This window comes from Paralichthys olivaceus, chromosome 12 (genome assembly GCF_024713975.1).
Source record: "Paralichthys olivaceus isolate ysfri-2021 chromosome 12, ASM2471397v2, whole genome shotgun sequence".
Classification (NCBI taxonomy): domain Eukaryota; kingdom Metazoa; phylum Chordata; class Actinopteri; order Pleuronectiformes; family Paralichthyidae; genus Paralichthys; species Paralichthys olivaceus.
The window spans coordinates 16456767-16472401 of NC_091104.1; the positions used below are offsets into that span (position 1 = coordinate 16456767).

The 15635-nt window shown below is 43.8% G+C and overlaps 1 protein-coding gene across 5 annotated transcripts in view; it reads right to left on the minus strand.

Moving 5' to 3' along the window:
• Nucleotides 1–15635, minus strand: part of LOC109628110 (signal-induced proliferation-associated 1-like protein 1) — a 35638-nt gene that overhangs the window by 10278 nt on the left and 9725 nt on the right. For all 5 annotated transcript variants that reach the window (XM_020085034.2, XM_020085036.2, XM_069535619.1 and 2 more), the window contains exons 2-8: nucleotides 7773–9474; nucleotides 7535–7665; nucleotides 6344–6532; nucleotides 6011–6185; nucleotides 5099–5202; nucleotides 4665–4822; nucleotides 430–1009 (exon numbers count right to left, since the gene is read on the minus strand). In XM_020085034.2, the coding sequence (XP_019940593.1) occupies nucleotides 430–1009; nucleotides 4665–4822; nucleotides 5099–5202; nucleotides 6011–6185; nucleotides 6344–6532; nucleotides 7535–7665; nucleotides 7773–9255 (2820 nt within the window). In that variant the 5' untranslated portion in view covers nucleotides 9256–9474. The remainder of the gene's footprint in view (nucleotides 1–429; nucleotides 1010–4664; nucleotides 4823–5098; nucleotides 5203–6010; nucleotides 6186–6343; nucleotides 6533–7534; nucleotides 7666–7772; nucleotides 9475–15635) is intronic.

Here is a 15635-nt window from a genome sequence, read left to right on the forward strand (position 1 = left end):
TTATTTTTGTCACTTTCTTTAATATTGCGAAATAGGATGATTTTCAACATTTTTGTGATTTCTCAGAGAATTCATGGATCTTGGTTAAAACAAAATAAGGCTCGATTTGGTGCTGCTCGAAATACACACTGTGTCTAGATCTAAGTCATTTAAATGTGGTTTGTTCTGTTGGGCCTTGGTTGAGGTATGCACTCTACTATCATTCTAGTGAGCCATTGCTCATCTTTCAAGGTGACTGGTCAAAATGTAAGCATGATGATAAAAAAAGTAGTTATTAGTGCAAGATAAAAGGATTAATGTGTGTTCCTTACAAGCAGTTTGTCACACATAGGGTGTTTAGCTCAGTGTGACCTCTGATCACTACAACAGATGGTGTCTGTGTGTGTGTTACTCAGATGTACTGTCAGACAGTGCTGCAGCCCCACTGACCTCCAGCCTTTTGACAACCTCTCCAAAGTCTTCTGTGTTGTTGTTGATGGAGCGCAGCGATACGCTCTCACCACGCTCGTAGTAGATCTTCATGGAGGCGGGGCTCCCCGTTGACCAACCAATCACATCCCTTGTGGCACAGTTAAAAACCACTGTTTTGGCCTCCTGATCCAACAGGATGATGAAGTCATTGGAGATGGCCAATAGGCACTCGCGTTCAGCACCAGCCACCTGATCTTCAGCATGCACCTGCCAGGTCACTGCCCCAAGACTCCGAAGTTCCCCCCCACTGTACGGACGCACCTTCTCCCGTCGTTTGTGTGCCAGAGAGATGAAGGGGAACTTCCCAGTGGGCTCCAGTGGCGTGGTGGTGACGTGGCGCTCCGCCAAGTCACGCAGGTACTCCTGCCGTGTGCGTGTTGCCATGGCACCAAACTTATCAGACTTGTGGGCAGCGTTTTCAGCGTTGATGACTTTGGCCAACAAGAAATCCCTGAAGACTGTTGATTTGGGGAAAGTCACACCTTTGGGGATTGGCGGGCCGAAGATGGGAACGTCCTGGGAACGGGTAACGGCCACACTGCAGAGGGAGAAGAGAATAAAATAGTGAAGTCACTGCTGCAGGAATTTATAAAACTAGAAAAGTACTTTAAAAGTGGTCATTAAAGCAGTTTTTTGTTCTATAATTTCATAAAACAACAAACACAAAATAATATACAGTAAAAAAACACAAAAATAAAATAGAACTCTAATTTAATCTAAAATGAAATAAATGAATTATGCAGAGACAAAAACAAATGTGCATATTCCTATAACCAAGAAATAATCTGGTGTGATATTTTGCAAGGACAAACAGCACATGTGGGCTCATAAAAAAGCAAAGTGGAGACATCTTTACATGGTTTCCCTGAGGTATTGTTGCCTTTGACCCGATTCATTTTGAGCATAACGGAGGGCGTTAAAAGATCAACGAGCAAGGCTCTCCTCGTGTTACCATCTACTGCTCCTATTCCATTTGCACACAATGACTGTCCTCGAGTTGCATTACTATGAATTAGTAAACAGGTGTAGGAAGTGCTGTCTCATACCTGTTCTTCATATGAAACTGGGCTCAAAGGGTTAGGGTTAAGGGTTAGGGCTAATTAAAAAAAAATAGTGTTAAAACTAAGTGGGATTCAATTTCCATTTGGATTTTTCAAACTGCTGACTGCATGTCTATTCCTCCTCTGGGTGCATGATTCCTCATGTTAATTTGACGGTTATATAGAGGGTGTATATGTATACATACAGTCAGGTGCATATATACGCTGATAGCCAATGAGAATGTGAAAGCAGAGACATGGCCTTGGATAAGCTGATGTGACAGTCCTGACAAGTTGCCTTCCAGTCCATTAAACAGATAACACAGCCATTGCCTGTAGCAGAAATGTTGCAAACCATGCCTGACTACACCCAGCGTATATAAATACTATACATCCAATCACAGTTGACAAGCCAGCTCCCAGTGCTGACACCCTGCCACTCTCTGCTACATCATGGTATGGAGAAGCAGTGCTACGGCCAGAGCTGGCGAGCACAGACAGCCTACATTTCCCAAACAAAGATCTAGTTATGCAATCTGCCTCGTTGGCCCTGTGTGACTTTAAGGCAGCAAGTTGAAAGCAGCAGATTAGCACCCCACTGGCCCCGGGCCACTTACTCCACTAATGCTTTGGCCTGGCTCAATAAGACATGAGCATCATCCAAGTCTCAGCAGTAGGCAACAACTGACTATTAATAACCAGATGACTCAACAAATCATAACTGATACTTTATTAAGAGATTAAAGAAGACATGCATTACCGACATAGTGTTGCACAAGATATAAAAACAAAGCCATGTGAAATTATGCCAAAAATAAAAACAAACACCTCTTCAAGCTTTCAAGCTGGTGTGTGTGTGTGTGTGTGTGTGTGTGTGTGTGTGTGTGTGTGTGTGTGTGTGTGTAAGAATCTGAGTGTGATGTGTGTTTTAATGATGACAAAAAATCCACAGACAAATCACTGCATCAGCTGCTGAGCATGTTTTAATGAAACTCACACAAAATACAAAGTAAACATAAACAATGATAACTTACCTCAGGGTTTCGCCAAAAATTAACTACGCTCTTCAGGGTACTGAAGCAAAATATCCAGAATGTTTGCTGTAATCAATTCAAGGCGACTAAAGTATTTGCTACGTCAACATTAACTCGATTCTGTTCTGCAGCTACAATTTTACACAGCAGAGTGGCAGCAGAGTGGCAATCCTTGTAGCTGTTCCACTTCTCTTGTCCTGACACAGGATTGTTTCCAAGCCACCAGGGGAAAGCATCCAGGGAAACACTTGCGACAGTCATGAGTGAAGTCTTGACATATGGCACCTCAATCCACAGAACATGAGATGAAGCCAAAGGCAGAAAGTGTGTGAGTTGACTCTGGGTGGGGTGGCAACCATTCGATTGTCTTCAAGGACTCTGTGTCTCGCGCCTCTCCATTTCATCAATACGACAAATCAGGAGAACAGGCATGCTTCTTCTTTCTCTGTTCCCAGCGTGCAAACCAGAAGATGCTTCCTCAGGCAAAAAAGTGCTAAATGACAGTTCCCTTCTCAATGGGATAGAGTAGCTGGTCATAAAAAATATAAGTAACTTGCCAGAGAAAAAAAGGAAGAAGGGCTAGAAATAAAGCCCAAATGTGATGCGGGCGTGTGTTGAGAAACTCACCCGTCTGCTCCTGAGGTGGACGCTCTGAGCTCTGACGGACTGAGCTCTCAACAATTTTCCCCGCTCACATGCTTGTCCGACTGAAGAGAGCACTTTGTGTGCATGGCGCTAACTCCTTCAGACCACTCCGGCTCACGCTGCCCAAAGGCAAAGTGGCAAGCAGGGAGAGGACGAGGAGGAGGAGGAAAAGGGGGTGGGGGGTGGGTTGCTTGTATTATGCGAGTGTGTGGAGGAGCAAGCATTTGAGTGAATTAGTGTGCAAGGGAGAAAGTGTGTGTATGTGTGTGTGTAACTTTTGTGCAAGTAGGCGTGAGAAAGAGGTAAAAGGAGAAACAGGAGTAGAAGAGTGAGAGGGAGCATCAATGTGTAAATAATATCTGTGTATGCGGGGCCCAGGAAGTGTGTGCAGTGGGGTAGCGATGCAGAAGTGTGAATGCCACACAGACTTGAAGACTGATCATCACAAGGCCAAGAATGATCCAGCAGAGGAGACGGGGATGAGGAGAATTCACATCGGTTTGACAGGCACTGTAGGGCCATTCGCTTCTATTTGATCACATTCTCATGGAGACACAGTTGACATGACCATACACAGTTCAGAAACCATGGACGGAGGTCACGCAGCAGGCTTTTATGTTTGACCCATGCCTTCCAGTCAATGCTTTTGTCTTAATGCTTGCCACCTGCATGAAACTAAGGCCGCTGGTAAAACTCAGAGTGGTGAGGAGCTTTTACAGGAGAACCACGTCAGGAATTGAAGGAGTTTGTGTATTTTGTTCACAAGTGAGGACAGTCAGAATAGTGTGATGTCTAAAGTATTGCGGTTGTTGTACCAATCCATTGTTAGGAAGGGGGAACTGAGTTGCAAAACAAAGCTTTCAATCTACCAATCGATCGATGTTCTGACCCTCACTTATGATCATCAGCTCTGGATAATGACCGAAAGGACGATCACGGTTACAAGCAGAATTGAGTTTTCTCCAAATGGATGGGTTCAGCCTTTGAGATCACTTCAAGTCCAAAATGGCAGTGGAGGTGGTTCAGGCATCTTGTCAGGATCCCTCCCGGGATCTTCTATTGGAGGTTTATTGGGCACACACAACTGGGGAGAGACCCAGGGGTGGACCTAGAACTTGCTGCAGGCACTACATATCCCATCTGGTCTAGGAATGCATCGGGATCCCCCAGGAAGTCCTTGAAAGCGTGGCAGGGAAGAGGGATGTCTGGAATATTCTACTTACCTGGCAGCCTCTGCAATCCAAACTCATGCATTGGATGAATGGATGAGACAGGAAGTTAAAACCAGATCAATAATGCTGGTGTGAGTGACCAGTCTAGACAACCACACATAAAAAAGCCTGTATACATGTAGGAAAATAAAAAGTTTCCATTGTGGCCCCTACACATTACACCTGCAAGCTCACTGCTCATTACATTCAGTTCAGCTATTATTTTGCTTCGTTATCTCTCCTAATGTGTTGCAAAGACCCACCTGTAGCACGTGGTGTCAGAGCAGGGGTTGTGCACCCGAACAATGATGAAGACATGCTGAAAGTGAGAGCGAATGGCCTTGGGGGTGAAAGGGTGAGCACCGGGCTCCTGGAACACAATGGTCACAATGTCGTTCCCAATGTGTCGCTTCCTCAGCAACTAGTCAATAAAAAAGCAAAGTCTTAATTAGAGAAGAATGAGACCATGTGCTTCCATTAACAGACGGGCAAATACTTGGAAGACAATTAAGATTTCTTTAGAAAGAAGGTTGGATGACAATCAAACTTGACACCTGAGCCACACGTCATGTCATGCATTCCTTTATACAATACACCCTTCCTTTAAGGTTTCATTTGTTTTCAAACAAAAGAGTTTTCCATTTCCTGATACATAGCTAATGGTATAACACAAAAGACTGGGCTCTCCAACTTTTACCTGTTGTTTGTTGTTGGGTGTGTACGGCAGCAGAGTCGACACATGGAACATGATCTCGTAGTCCTTGTATGAAGTGTACAGGGAGTGAATTCCTGTTGAATCCGCTGCAGGAAAAATTCAGTGTGAGACCCATGGTACAAATAGTGACATCCATCTCTCACATGTGTATTATGTGTGCTCAGTGTTTTCTCTGTAGGGCAGGATGCAATTTCATTACAGCCTCAACAACCAGACAATGGTGAACTGTGTGTGGGTCGATGTCAGCATGGATGAAATAACAGTGAAAACTGATGCTCAACAGTTTTACTCAAGTGTCATCTGTATATTGAGTTTTTTGTGTTACTTTTCCAAGAACAATGGACACACAATGGACACACGACATCAACCTGGGTCTTAGAGAAAACATATGGTGCCTTTTCAGATTATCTTTCTTCTAGCGTGTTTTATAGATAATATACAAAATTAGAAAATATAGAAAAATGTTGGCAAAGTTTGTGGTAAAGGTCTACTCCCCCACATGTCATGTGACAACACAATTCCACATAACTGTGTAATGGCAGCAGAGTGACTTGTCTTGCATGCCCCCTAACAAAGCCAGGTATAGTGAGGCTGACACTTTCTTCACATGCTTACACCAATCACAACAGAGTGGGCCAGCTGGCCAATCAGAGCAGACTGGGCTTTATCACCAGTGGGGCATTAAAGAGACAGGAGCTAAAACCAAGCATTTCATGCAAAGCCTGAAAAAAGGAGCTGCAACAATAGGGCAGAATGAGGAAAGTTATGTTTTCAGAACATTATAGCATGTAAGTAATAACCAGAATTAAAATGACCTGAATATAAGCAACATATGTCTCATTTAAAAGTATAAAATGTGTGTGTATGTGTCATCTAGAAGAGTATGTGAGTTACTTTTGGTGTCCAGCTGGGCTCTGTACTTGGTGAAGCCTTTAAGTCGAACTTTCTCTCCTAGAAGTTGGAGAAACTCTTCAAGGGCGGGACCAGCTATCTCATTGTTGTACATCTCTTCCTCAGTGCTCTGACCCGCTCTGCAGTACATCACCCCAACCTTTACCTGAAAACTCAGCTGGGGAGCAGCAAACACATTCAGACACACAACGATACACATAAAGCTTCTTTAACAGACTTATTCAGGACTAAGATGCCAGCAATTGTCCACAGCTCTTATTCTTAAAAATTAACACATGGGTTTAAAATTTTGGAATATTACGCTATTCTTCCTACCCCTTGTTCATCCAGTTTCATCAGCTGCTCTGTGACCTTGGGTGTGTTGAGTGCCAGTCTCAGGCAGGACAGGTCCAGCTCAGGGAGAAGGTACTCCAGCACCTCTTTGATGGGCAGCCCTCGGGTGGTGCCATGCTTGGAGGTGGACGGCACTGCATCCTCAAGAATAGAACCTCGCAGAGTTGACAGCTGAATGGACAGAGAGAGGGAGGAGGAGAGCGAGAAGACAAAAAATGCATGTCAGGAATCTTTGCTGTGCTTTGAACTTTGTCTTGGAGATGGAACATGCTGATAGCAAAGCCTGCCTGCCCAGACACTAACAAAGAATACAGTTGGCTACAGTAGTTTTTGAAATAATATTTTATGCTTAAACACGCCAACATAAAACAAAAAGACAATTAAGACACAAGGCCTAGAGAAGAAGAGGTGGGAGGGCTTCTCCAAGCATTCTGTATACACAGAGTCTGCATTGGGTAGGGCTCCCGGAGTGAACTCAATCACTCTGCTATCATAAGCAGCTGGAACGGATGGAGACTTTCTCCCCTGCAAGCTTGAGGCTGTGTTTGGGCCTGTGTTTACAATGAACCTGTGTTCCCTGCATTTGAAAGGTAGGATCAGGAGTGGGGGTCCTGAGGTACTTCATCTTAAGAGTGGGGGTTTAATCACATGCACTTGTCAGTTCCCAACATACAGCCTCAGGCAGGTAGCTTTATCCTCTGTTTGGGAGTGCATGTCTATATTAGCCCTAATCCAACATTTAAAACTCAAAAATCTCATGCCAGCCACAGAGGTCTTACAGCCAACATTGCAACTAGATATGACAGTATATTTCTACTGAAACAAAGAGGTAAAGCTCTCCACACAGTTGTTTGAGATTGCTGGGCACTGACAGGCCTTGCAGGCTGGAAGATCGGTGTATTTCCTAAAGTATCTTCACACATTGCTGATGTTGTGAGACAGCTAGATAGGCCAGGGGCTGTTTGCAGAATAAGAAACAAGGACTGAGTGGGGTTTTATCTTGAGCTGGTCTTGACAGTAAGGAGAAGGCAAAGTATTAATTGAGCTATAAAAACCTAGATGGTTATATCGTAACAGGATAAATACCAACAATGCCAACAAAATAAATACAACTTTTCTCACATTCAACCCCAAAAAATCCCAAATTTAAGAGGATAGGACATTATGGCTGACCTCGCTAGTTCTGAAGATGAGGCGGTAGTTGTACTGCTGGCCATGCTCTTTGTCCTCATCCAGTTTCTCCCTGCGCAAACTCACTGCCATTGGACCAAGCATCTCATCTATCCCAAAGTAGTTCCAGTGCTCTGAAATAGGGCATAGAAACAAATGGCAGAGAGACAGTTGTTGGGGAAATGTTGACACGTTCATATGTCAATGAGTCTATGTATTGAAACACTTGAATGTATCTCACCTCGAAGGTAGAAGAACTTTCGATAGTAATAGGCTCCTAGGTCCACATGCTCCACAATATATTGCTTGCCCTTTTCGCTGAGGGTGCTGGGGCCCTCCTTTGGTCCCTCAAGCACTGCGACTCCAGCATTTGTGCAGTGTGTGCTTACAGATGTTTCATACAAGTTTCCTTCCGCACTCAGGGTCCCTGAGCCACTGTTGCTTGTTCCACCACCCACAAGCCCATGATACACCATCCCACCTGCTCCCAATCTGCGCCTTCCATTGCCATCAGCGCCTATCTCATTGCGGAAGCAAGGGCAGCTCAGCAGCATTTCGTTGCTCTGTTCATCTCCTGCCTCAAGACTAGGACTGTCCCTAGAACTGAGCTCTTCCTGGCTGCCACTTGGGGAGCTGTAAGGCAGGCTGTGGGTGGATGAGAGGGTGGAGGTAGCTGAGGCTACAGCAGCAGCAGAAGCCCCAGTGGTGGTGTTTTTCCTCTTGCCTGCAGTCTGCCGCAACTGAATAATTTCGTTGAGGTCAAATAACATGCTCTGAACATCGTAATGGGAAAAACCTTTCTGACAAACCCAGGGCTTAAGAGGGGGGCCCATGTCCTCTGCCCGGCTGTCCTCTGCATCAGACCCCGCTCTTGGGGAGTCCAACTCACCCCGCACATTTCTTAGTTTGCGGAATATAGATTCACCCCCAGTCTCTGATTTAGTGCGTCTTTTGGGGGGCTTATCTCTGTCCTTGGCTTTAGGAGGCTGGCTGTCTACCTCCTCCTGAAGATCCACGATAGTCTGCTTAGACCCAACGTTCAACATGTCCTCCAGTTTCTCTGGAGCAGGGCTACGCTGGTCAACTTTATCCCCTTGATATCCCTTCAGCATTTCAAAGAAGCTCTCCCCAGTTGCTCCATGCTGATCTATTGAGGAGGTGCTACCGTACTCACGATGAAGAGGGGACCATTTAGCTCCCAATGCTGGACCCCAGTCTTCTCCACTGTCCCCACTGCCTTCCATCTCACTGATAGTCATGTCACTGTTGCTACGCTGACGAATGCGTCTCTGCCTTGGGTTTCTATGTGCAGGACCCCTGTAGTCTCCTTGGCCCAGGTAACGAGTTTCAGGACTGTAATTGTTAGCCTGGGCACGATTTTTCAAAGTATTGTGGATGTTCCGCAGCATCGATGAGTCCTGAGGGCTAATAATAGAGCCTAACTTTATGTGACCTTTTCCAACAGAGGGCAGAACAGAGTTCTCCGGCTCTGCAGTTAAGTGCCACGGAGCCCCTGTAATGTCTCTCCTTGGGGGCCAGTCAGCCACCCGAGCCCGTACACCCATTTTAGGCACTCCTGTGCTCACAGTGGCATGGACATTGTCTGTGCGTGTTGTCACAGTCCCTCCATTGACCATACGGAGGTGGCGTGTGTAAAACTCATCAGTGGCTGGGATGGAACCCCCAACAGAGCGCTCCATGGGTGGGTGCTTCAGGCTGGTCATGACACCAGTGCCAAAGGCTAAAGGCACTTAGCAGGTAGACATGGCTGCCTCTGGGATGAGATGCTACTCCCTGTCTTCATGGGCAGATTGATTGTCAGGATCAACAAGCGACGGGGCAGAAAAAGTGACAGGGTAAACCCAACCTCTTCAGTACTCAACCTTGCATAGTACTTTCCAAAATATGTCGACACTGTCACATGGCATTTTTGTTGCACATCCCTGAAAAAAGAAAAGAAATCAGTCAGTACACACATTATCCATTTTCTGACTCACAAAACACTCTTACATTCATAAAAGTGAAATTAAGAGAAATCTTTGATAATAAATCAACTGAAATAAAATCCACAACATGAAACTTTGTGATCAGGGCCTGCATTATTATAAACATGAAAACATTTCCTCTTTGTAGAAAGTATGATTACGATTATATATGTAAATATATACATGTCATACACGCGCACACACGCTCTCACACACGCACACATTATATATGAACCGGCAAGTAGACAAGACTGAATTTTTTTCTCCTTTGATGGCTTTTTACGAGCCAGTGAAAAGTCAGTGACATGTTCAATTTTAGATAAGGAGGCCTACTTTTCAATCCAATTTCAGCATAAGCATCAAGGGGACACATGAAAGCACAGTTAAATTCAAAAAATGAGTTGTGTCATTTTTTTTCCTGAAAGTGTGAGCAAAGTGATGCCTTCGCCTTAATCAGTTAATTTATCCAAAGGGGACATTAAAGAAGGACCACTATAAGACTTGTGTAATAACCCAGATTACATATGAGGTAGAGAATAATCATATGGATCTATTGATAAATCTTTAGTTCGTTCTGCTGGCACAGCTCTAACCCCTCTCTGTCACCAACTATTGGCTTCTAATTTGTATGAAGTCTCTCATGTGCCACTTTATGAGCCAACATTAGTGAATTGTAATGCAGAGTTGCAGTTTTTAGGATCAAATATGCCAAGCTGCACATTAAAAAGCAAAGGGGCCCTTTGAAAGTCATCTGAGAAGAGGATGATGATCCTCTGCCTGACAAATTGGGCCAATTTGGCAGTGAGACACTGGGGGAGATTAAGGCTCCACTCTCGGCCGGGCCTGCCTGGCTGTGCCTGTGATCACATTAGCCACAAGCAATCAGTGCACTGTGACGGCCCTACAGCATAGCCACCTTCACACTGCATCCCACAATCAGGGTTGACTTTTTACCGACAAATACACATACACTGCTTAATATAAATAGGACATTCACCTTTGCTTCAAACAATTATAGCAATCAAAGTGGATATTAGTCAATCAAACAAAAGGAACAGAGCGTAAAATGCTGTGTAGCCAGCAACATTATCACAGTGGCAGTCAAATGAGAGATGGGTCAAATGTTCCAGAGACAATTTGTTTGATAATATCAGTCTATTTATAAGTCAGGCAAGGAATTCTAGTGCAAACTCTCAAGGCTTTGGAGACAATTCAGTTTTCAGAGTGCCTGAGGCAAAGCATCCCTAGTCAGCCGTATTTCAAAACATGGAGTGTATTCTGACAACTAACCTTTAAACCTGTGCTTCTTATGAAGCAGAAACCCCTTCTGTTAGTCCAACATTGTTCAAAAACAAGCAGTGAACATCCTGTGGTAAAACATACAGAAACAATTCCTGAAAAAACCCAACAGTGTTCCAAAACCATCATCTGCTTGCTTTGCAATTAAAATGTTGCTCTTATCTCTTAAAGCCACGAGCAGTAGTAGTAGTAATCAGGATTCTGAAACAAGAAATATATTCTAAAATATTGCATGTGGAGCATCATATCCTTGGAGTCAGACATAAGCCAAGCAGAGCATTATTCCTCACAAAAGAGCCTAAAATTAAATGCAAACGCAATAAGTCACAGCTTCATGGTAAACTGATGAGTGTGTACAACCACAAGCCCACCAAGATACAACCGCATCACTTTATGTAATCTTCATGCATCTTGTGAAAATTTTGGGCAAAAGAAATTTAAATAAGATGAAAGACAATATCTCCACTGTGATCTTCCATCTGTCACATTAGGCAGGTTGCCGCTATACCCTCTTCAAATGAATGGGCATCTATTCTTTGGGACATGGCAACAGATTAGGTTTCTGGAGCAGCTAAATAAAACCTTCTAAATCAAAACAACAACAAAAAAAATAATTCATGCCCTACTAACACCCTCTTTGTCTGACATGAATAAGAGTGAACATTGTCAGGGAAACTAAGATAAACTGCACATCCAGTCCCAGAGTGCTGGGCCTCATTCCTTCCCACGGCCAGGTGTCCACAGGGATGGACACATGAATAGAGGCAATGTACATGTCCCAGGAAACGGGTCTCTAATCTTCATATTGTATCCATCCTTTGCAGACTTAAACTGATCATTTCTTTCGCAGATCAGTGGGGCATGTCAAAACAGCTTGAGCCTGGTGGCTAAATTAGGTTAACACCCTGTAATGGGGCTCTGACCTCCCAGTTTGTCCATAAGGCCTGTAGAGAATGAGCAAACCAGTGATGCAGATGAAGTGCTGGTGACATCATAGCACACCTCCGTAGTGCTCCAATTTGTTCTTATGGTTGTAAGAACAAGTCTAGACAAGGATTGAGTAACACATCCCTTTGAGGACTTGTGTTCAAATGTGTGTTACAGGTGACTTAGTCAGCAGGTTCTCTAGGAACCTGTTACAAGACATACACACATAAAATAAAAAGATGGAGGACAGACAGAAATGAGACAGATGAACAGTGTTGATGAATCACACACATGAACCAAGAGTCTGACTCTTCCAAATCTGACTCACGAATATCAGAGCAGGTAAAGATAACCCAAAAGAACAAGACCTGAGTGATCAATGTAAGACAAAGCTTAGGGTGCTAGACATTCTCAAGAAAAGGGTTTCTTAAAGAACAATCCTAGTTGCTTAGCTCACTGGTATCCCAAAGAGAATGGACAGCATGCTGAAGTTGAAAGACTCTTCGTCCTGGGTCTCCAAACAGAAAAGGGAATAAAGTTTCCCAGTAAACTGGGCAAGTGTTTCCAGAGCTGAGACAAAGGAGCCAAAGGATTGCCCTACAAGCTTGTAATTACTGTGAGCTTGAAAGGGACTAAGGGGCTGTTTGGCTGACACTGTTGGCTTTCAAACAGGCACCCTACCATTTAGCCCATTGGCTCTCCCCGTCTCCTAATCTCCCCCTGCTCTAAGGGCTGACTGGGCTGTTGGGCAGCAGGCACAAAGGTCCCTCTGTGCTGGTTTGGGCAAGACTGGGGCCCCACTCCAACACGTTGTAGTCTTTGAAAATTGCCTGGTAAAGAGACCTCACTAAGGCTGTGTACTTGTCTGATTTGACTGCCGGAAAAATCTGATGAATTTAATGCAGTGGAGATGGAATGATCGATATGAAGCAGAATTGGGAAGCAAAAGACACAGAAATAGGAGGATGACCACAGGAAAGCAGAAGAATGGACCACTCACTCAGAGACAAATAGCTTTTCTGTAATCCACTGACTCATAGCTGCAACACATATTAACTGGAAGATGATGTTTATATAATGACTAAAAACTGAAGCCAGACTGTTAAATGTCAAACCCTTCCACAATGAGAAAGCTTGCTTAAAGGGTTGTGCACAGGTCCGATAGAGAATCACAGCATCAGAGACGAAAAAATGCATTTGTAGTAAATCCACTGACTTCTACACAATATAATTTCCTGTCAAGGAGGGAGTGTTGAGGACAGAGGGGGGAACTGAGGTATCTACACATCCACTGAGATTGAGCCCAAACATGGCTGTCCATAAATACAACAGATGCTGTGGAGTCACTCCTATCTTTCTCTCTCCCCCACTTTTTTCAAAATCAATTTTCTGTCCGTTTCCTCCACCTGGATATGTGCATCTGGCTGAGATCCAGGCACAAACCTGCCAGTCTGATTGAACAAACCTGAGAACCTGACACCTTCACAGAAAAACAGACAGGCCTGCTGGCAGACAAACGATAGTAGCATCATCCAACTGTGAGCCAAGATCCTGGAATTCCACCAACCTCAGTGGAGGAAGTGATGAGCATTTGTGTTTGGGGGTTAGGGCATGTTCAGGCAGATTCTGGGAGAGAAGTGCAACACTGACTGTTCAAGTCATAGGCTTTTATAAAACACTTTTTTAAAGTGCCTCTGTGAATCTACCTTGCCTTTACAACAACAAGCTTGTCTTGCAATCAACTTAATCCATGATATCAGCTCTGGATGAAGTGGCACACCACAATAAAGTGAGAACAGACCCAACAAATTGCTCAACTGACCACACGAGCAATCCAAACACCAAGTGTAGTTGAAGCCCTTCAAAAAGCGGTGGCAGTGTATCGACATTCATCATTACCATTGTTTGTGATGTGCTGCTGCTCTGCCCCAACTCTGGGCCTCTCGCTATCACTGCAGCACAGTTCCGTGAGTAATGGGCAGAGCTAACCACTGGCAAAGTGAATATCACTCACTGCCTTGCACAAGAAGACAGTTCTGAAGGAGCACTAGAATATATTCATTGCCATTATCTCTAGCAGGGTGTCCTCGATCCTTCCTCTCCGCTTATCCACAAAGTACTCGACAAGGGTTTTCACTTTTTTTTTTTTTTTTTTTACATTAGACACTTAAATCACTTTACATAGCTTAGGTAAAGACATTCCCTTTTCCAATGTCATCTTCTGGGTGGGCCAGCAACTTGACAAGGAAGGCCTTTGTCCTTTTAAAAAAAGGTAATTACACTGTCAACAGCTTAGGTGGTCTGCTTGTCCAGAGCAAAAAATGAATTACTACATCTTATACTTTAATCTAACAGATGCCCAGTCAAAACAAAAAGAAAACACATTTTTACACACTTGATTGATTTTAAGTTTGTGAAACCATCACCAACATCCTGCACAGTAATTTCACAGCTTTATGGTCCATATACACAATAATCTACAGAGGCCGAGCTTGAGTTGGTTTAGAACCTCATATCGGATGATGGGGTTATAGATGACTTGTCTTTATTGAGGCTGAGATTTAAGATTGTCAGCTTTTAAAAGTTGTGTGTTATAAAAAGCAATGGGGAGGAAGCAGTGTGCTGCTGCCTGAAGAGGAATGTAAAAAATTCTAATGAGATGGCTGCCTGGCTTCTGAACTGCAGCAGTCAGGGGCTGAGGTTTAAAGTGGAAGTCTGCTCTGGGCGGCACTTTCCCTCTCCCTGCCCTATCCACTTCCAACGCTAGGACTCCATTAGACAGGCAGGGAAGTCCTGATGCACACGGACAGGTACACGCAGAGACAAAGACTTTAACACACATAGCAAAATCCATGAAAGTAGGACACCAACTTCTACAGAAACTAAAAGAAAACAGCACAAGCATTGATTTGGCTCCTAAGAATAAAAACTAGCAACTCGTGGGACAGTAGCTATTTTTGAGTACAACAAACCAAACTGATTTTAATTTGTGCAAACATCAGAGACAGCCCTTCAGTCCCCCCAGCAGCTTGTAGAGATGTTCTTTCTGCAGTACATGTGTGAAACTAAGAATATTTTTTCTTGGAAATCGCATTTGAGATGTAAATTGTGGTCTCCGTTTAAAGTCCAATCTGGGCTGCCCACAACAAAATGCAGGATTGTCTCTGCAACATCTCTTCTTGATATAACCAAACAGGCACATTTGAATTGAATTTTCAATAACAGACTTTCAGTCACCACCACTGCGTAGACAGCTTAGCTGCTGCAGTCGTGCCTCCAGTAAAATCAGATGCCAGCATTTGCAGGTGGGAAGCCAGTGAGGGATCAAAATCTTGTTAACCAACAATAGATAACGGCTGTGATTTGTATCCACAAAGTCTATCCTTTTCATTCTTTTTATAAGGTGACAGAGAAGTAAATCCATGAAAGCCATATCTCATCTCTACTATAAACTTTGCCATCCCCACAGTCCCCACAGATGCAGTTCTTGTGAGATCATTAGGGATCAAGGATAACTGTCACAGCAGTAGAAGTTAGAAACAAAGGTTGACTATTAGCAGGATCAACGGTTATGGTTTGTGTGTGTAAATGGCACTAGACAGATGAAGCACCATAAAGATAATTGCAGGAAACCGTGGCACAACTTTGCCAAGAACCGAAGATAAAGCCCAAAGTTCAACTGCCACTTCAAAAAACACTCACCTGCAGTGTTAGATAAGCACAACCACAATTTAATAATTGACATCCAGGCTACTGCTACTATGCTAAGCTAAGATCATATTTGAACTTATGAGATGCTAAAAATTCTATTTATTATTAACCGTTACTTCATTAAATAATCATAATGAAAAAAGTTCTGGACAACTGGAGTCCAGAAAAATATATATACCCTG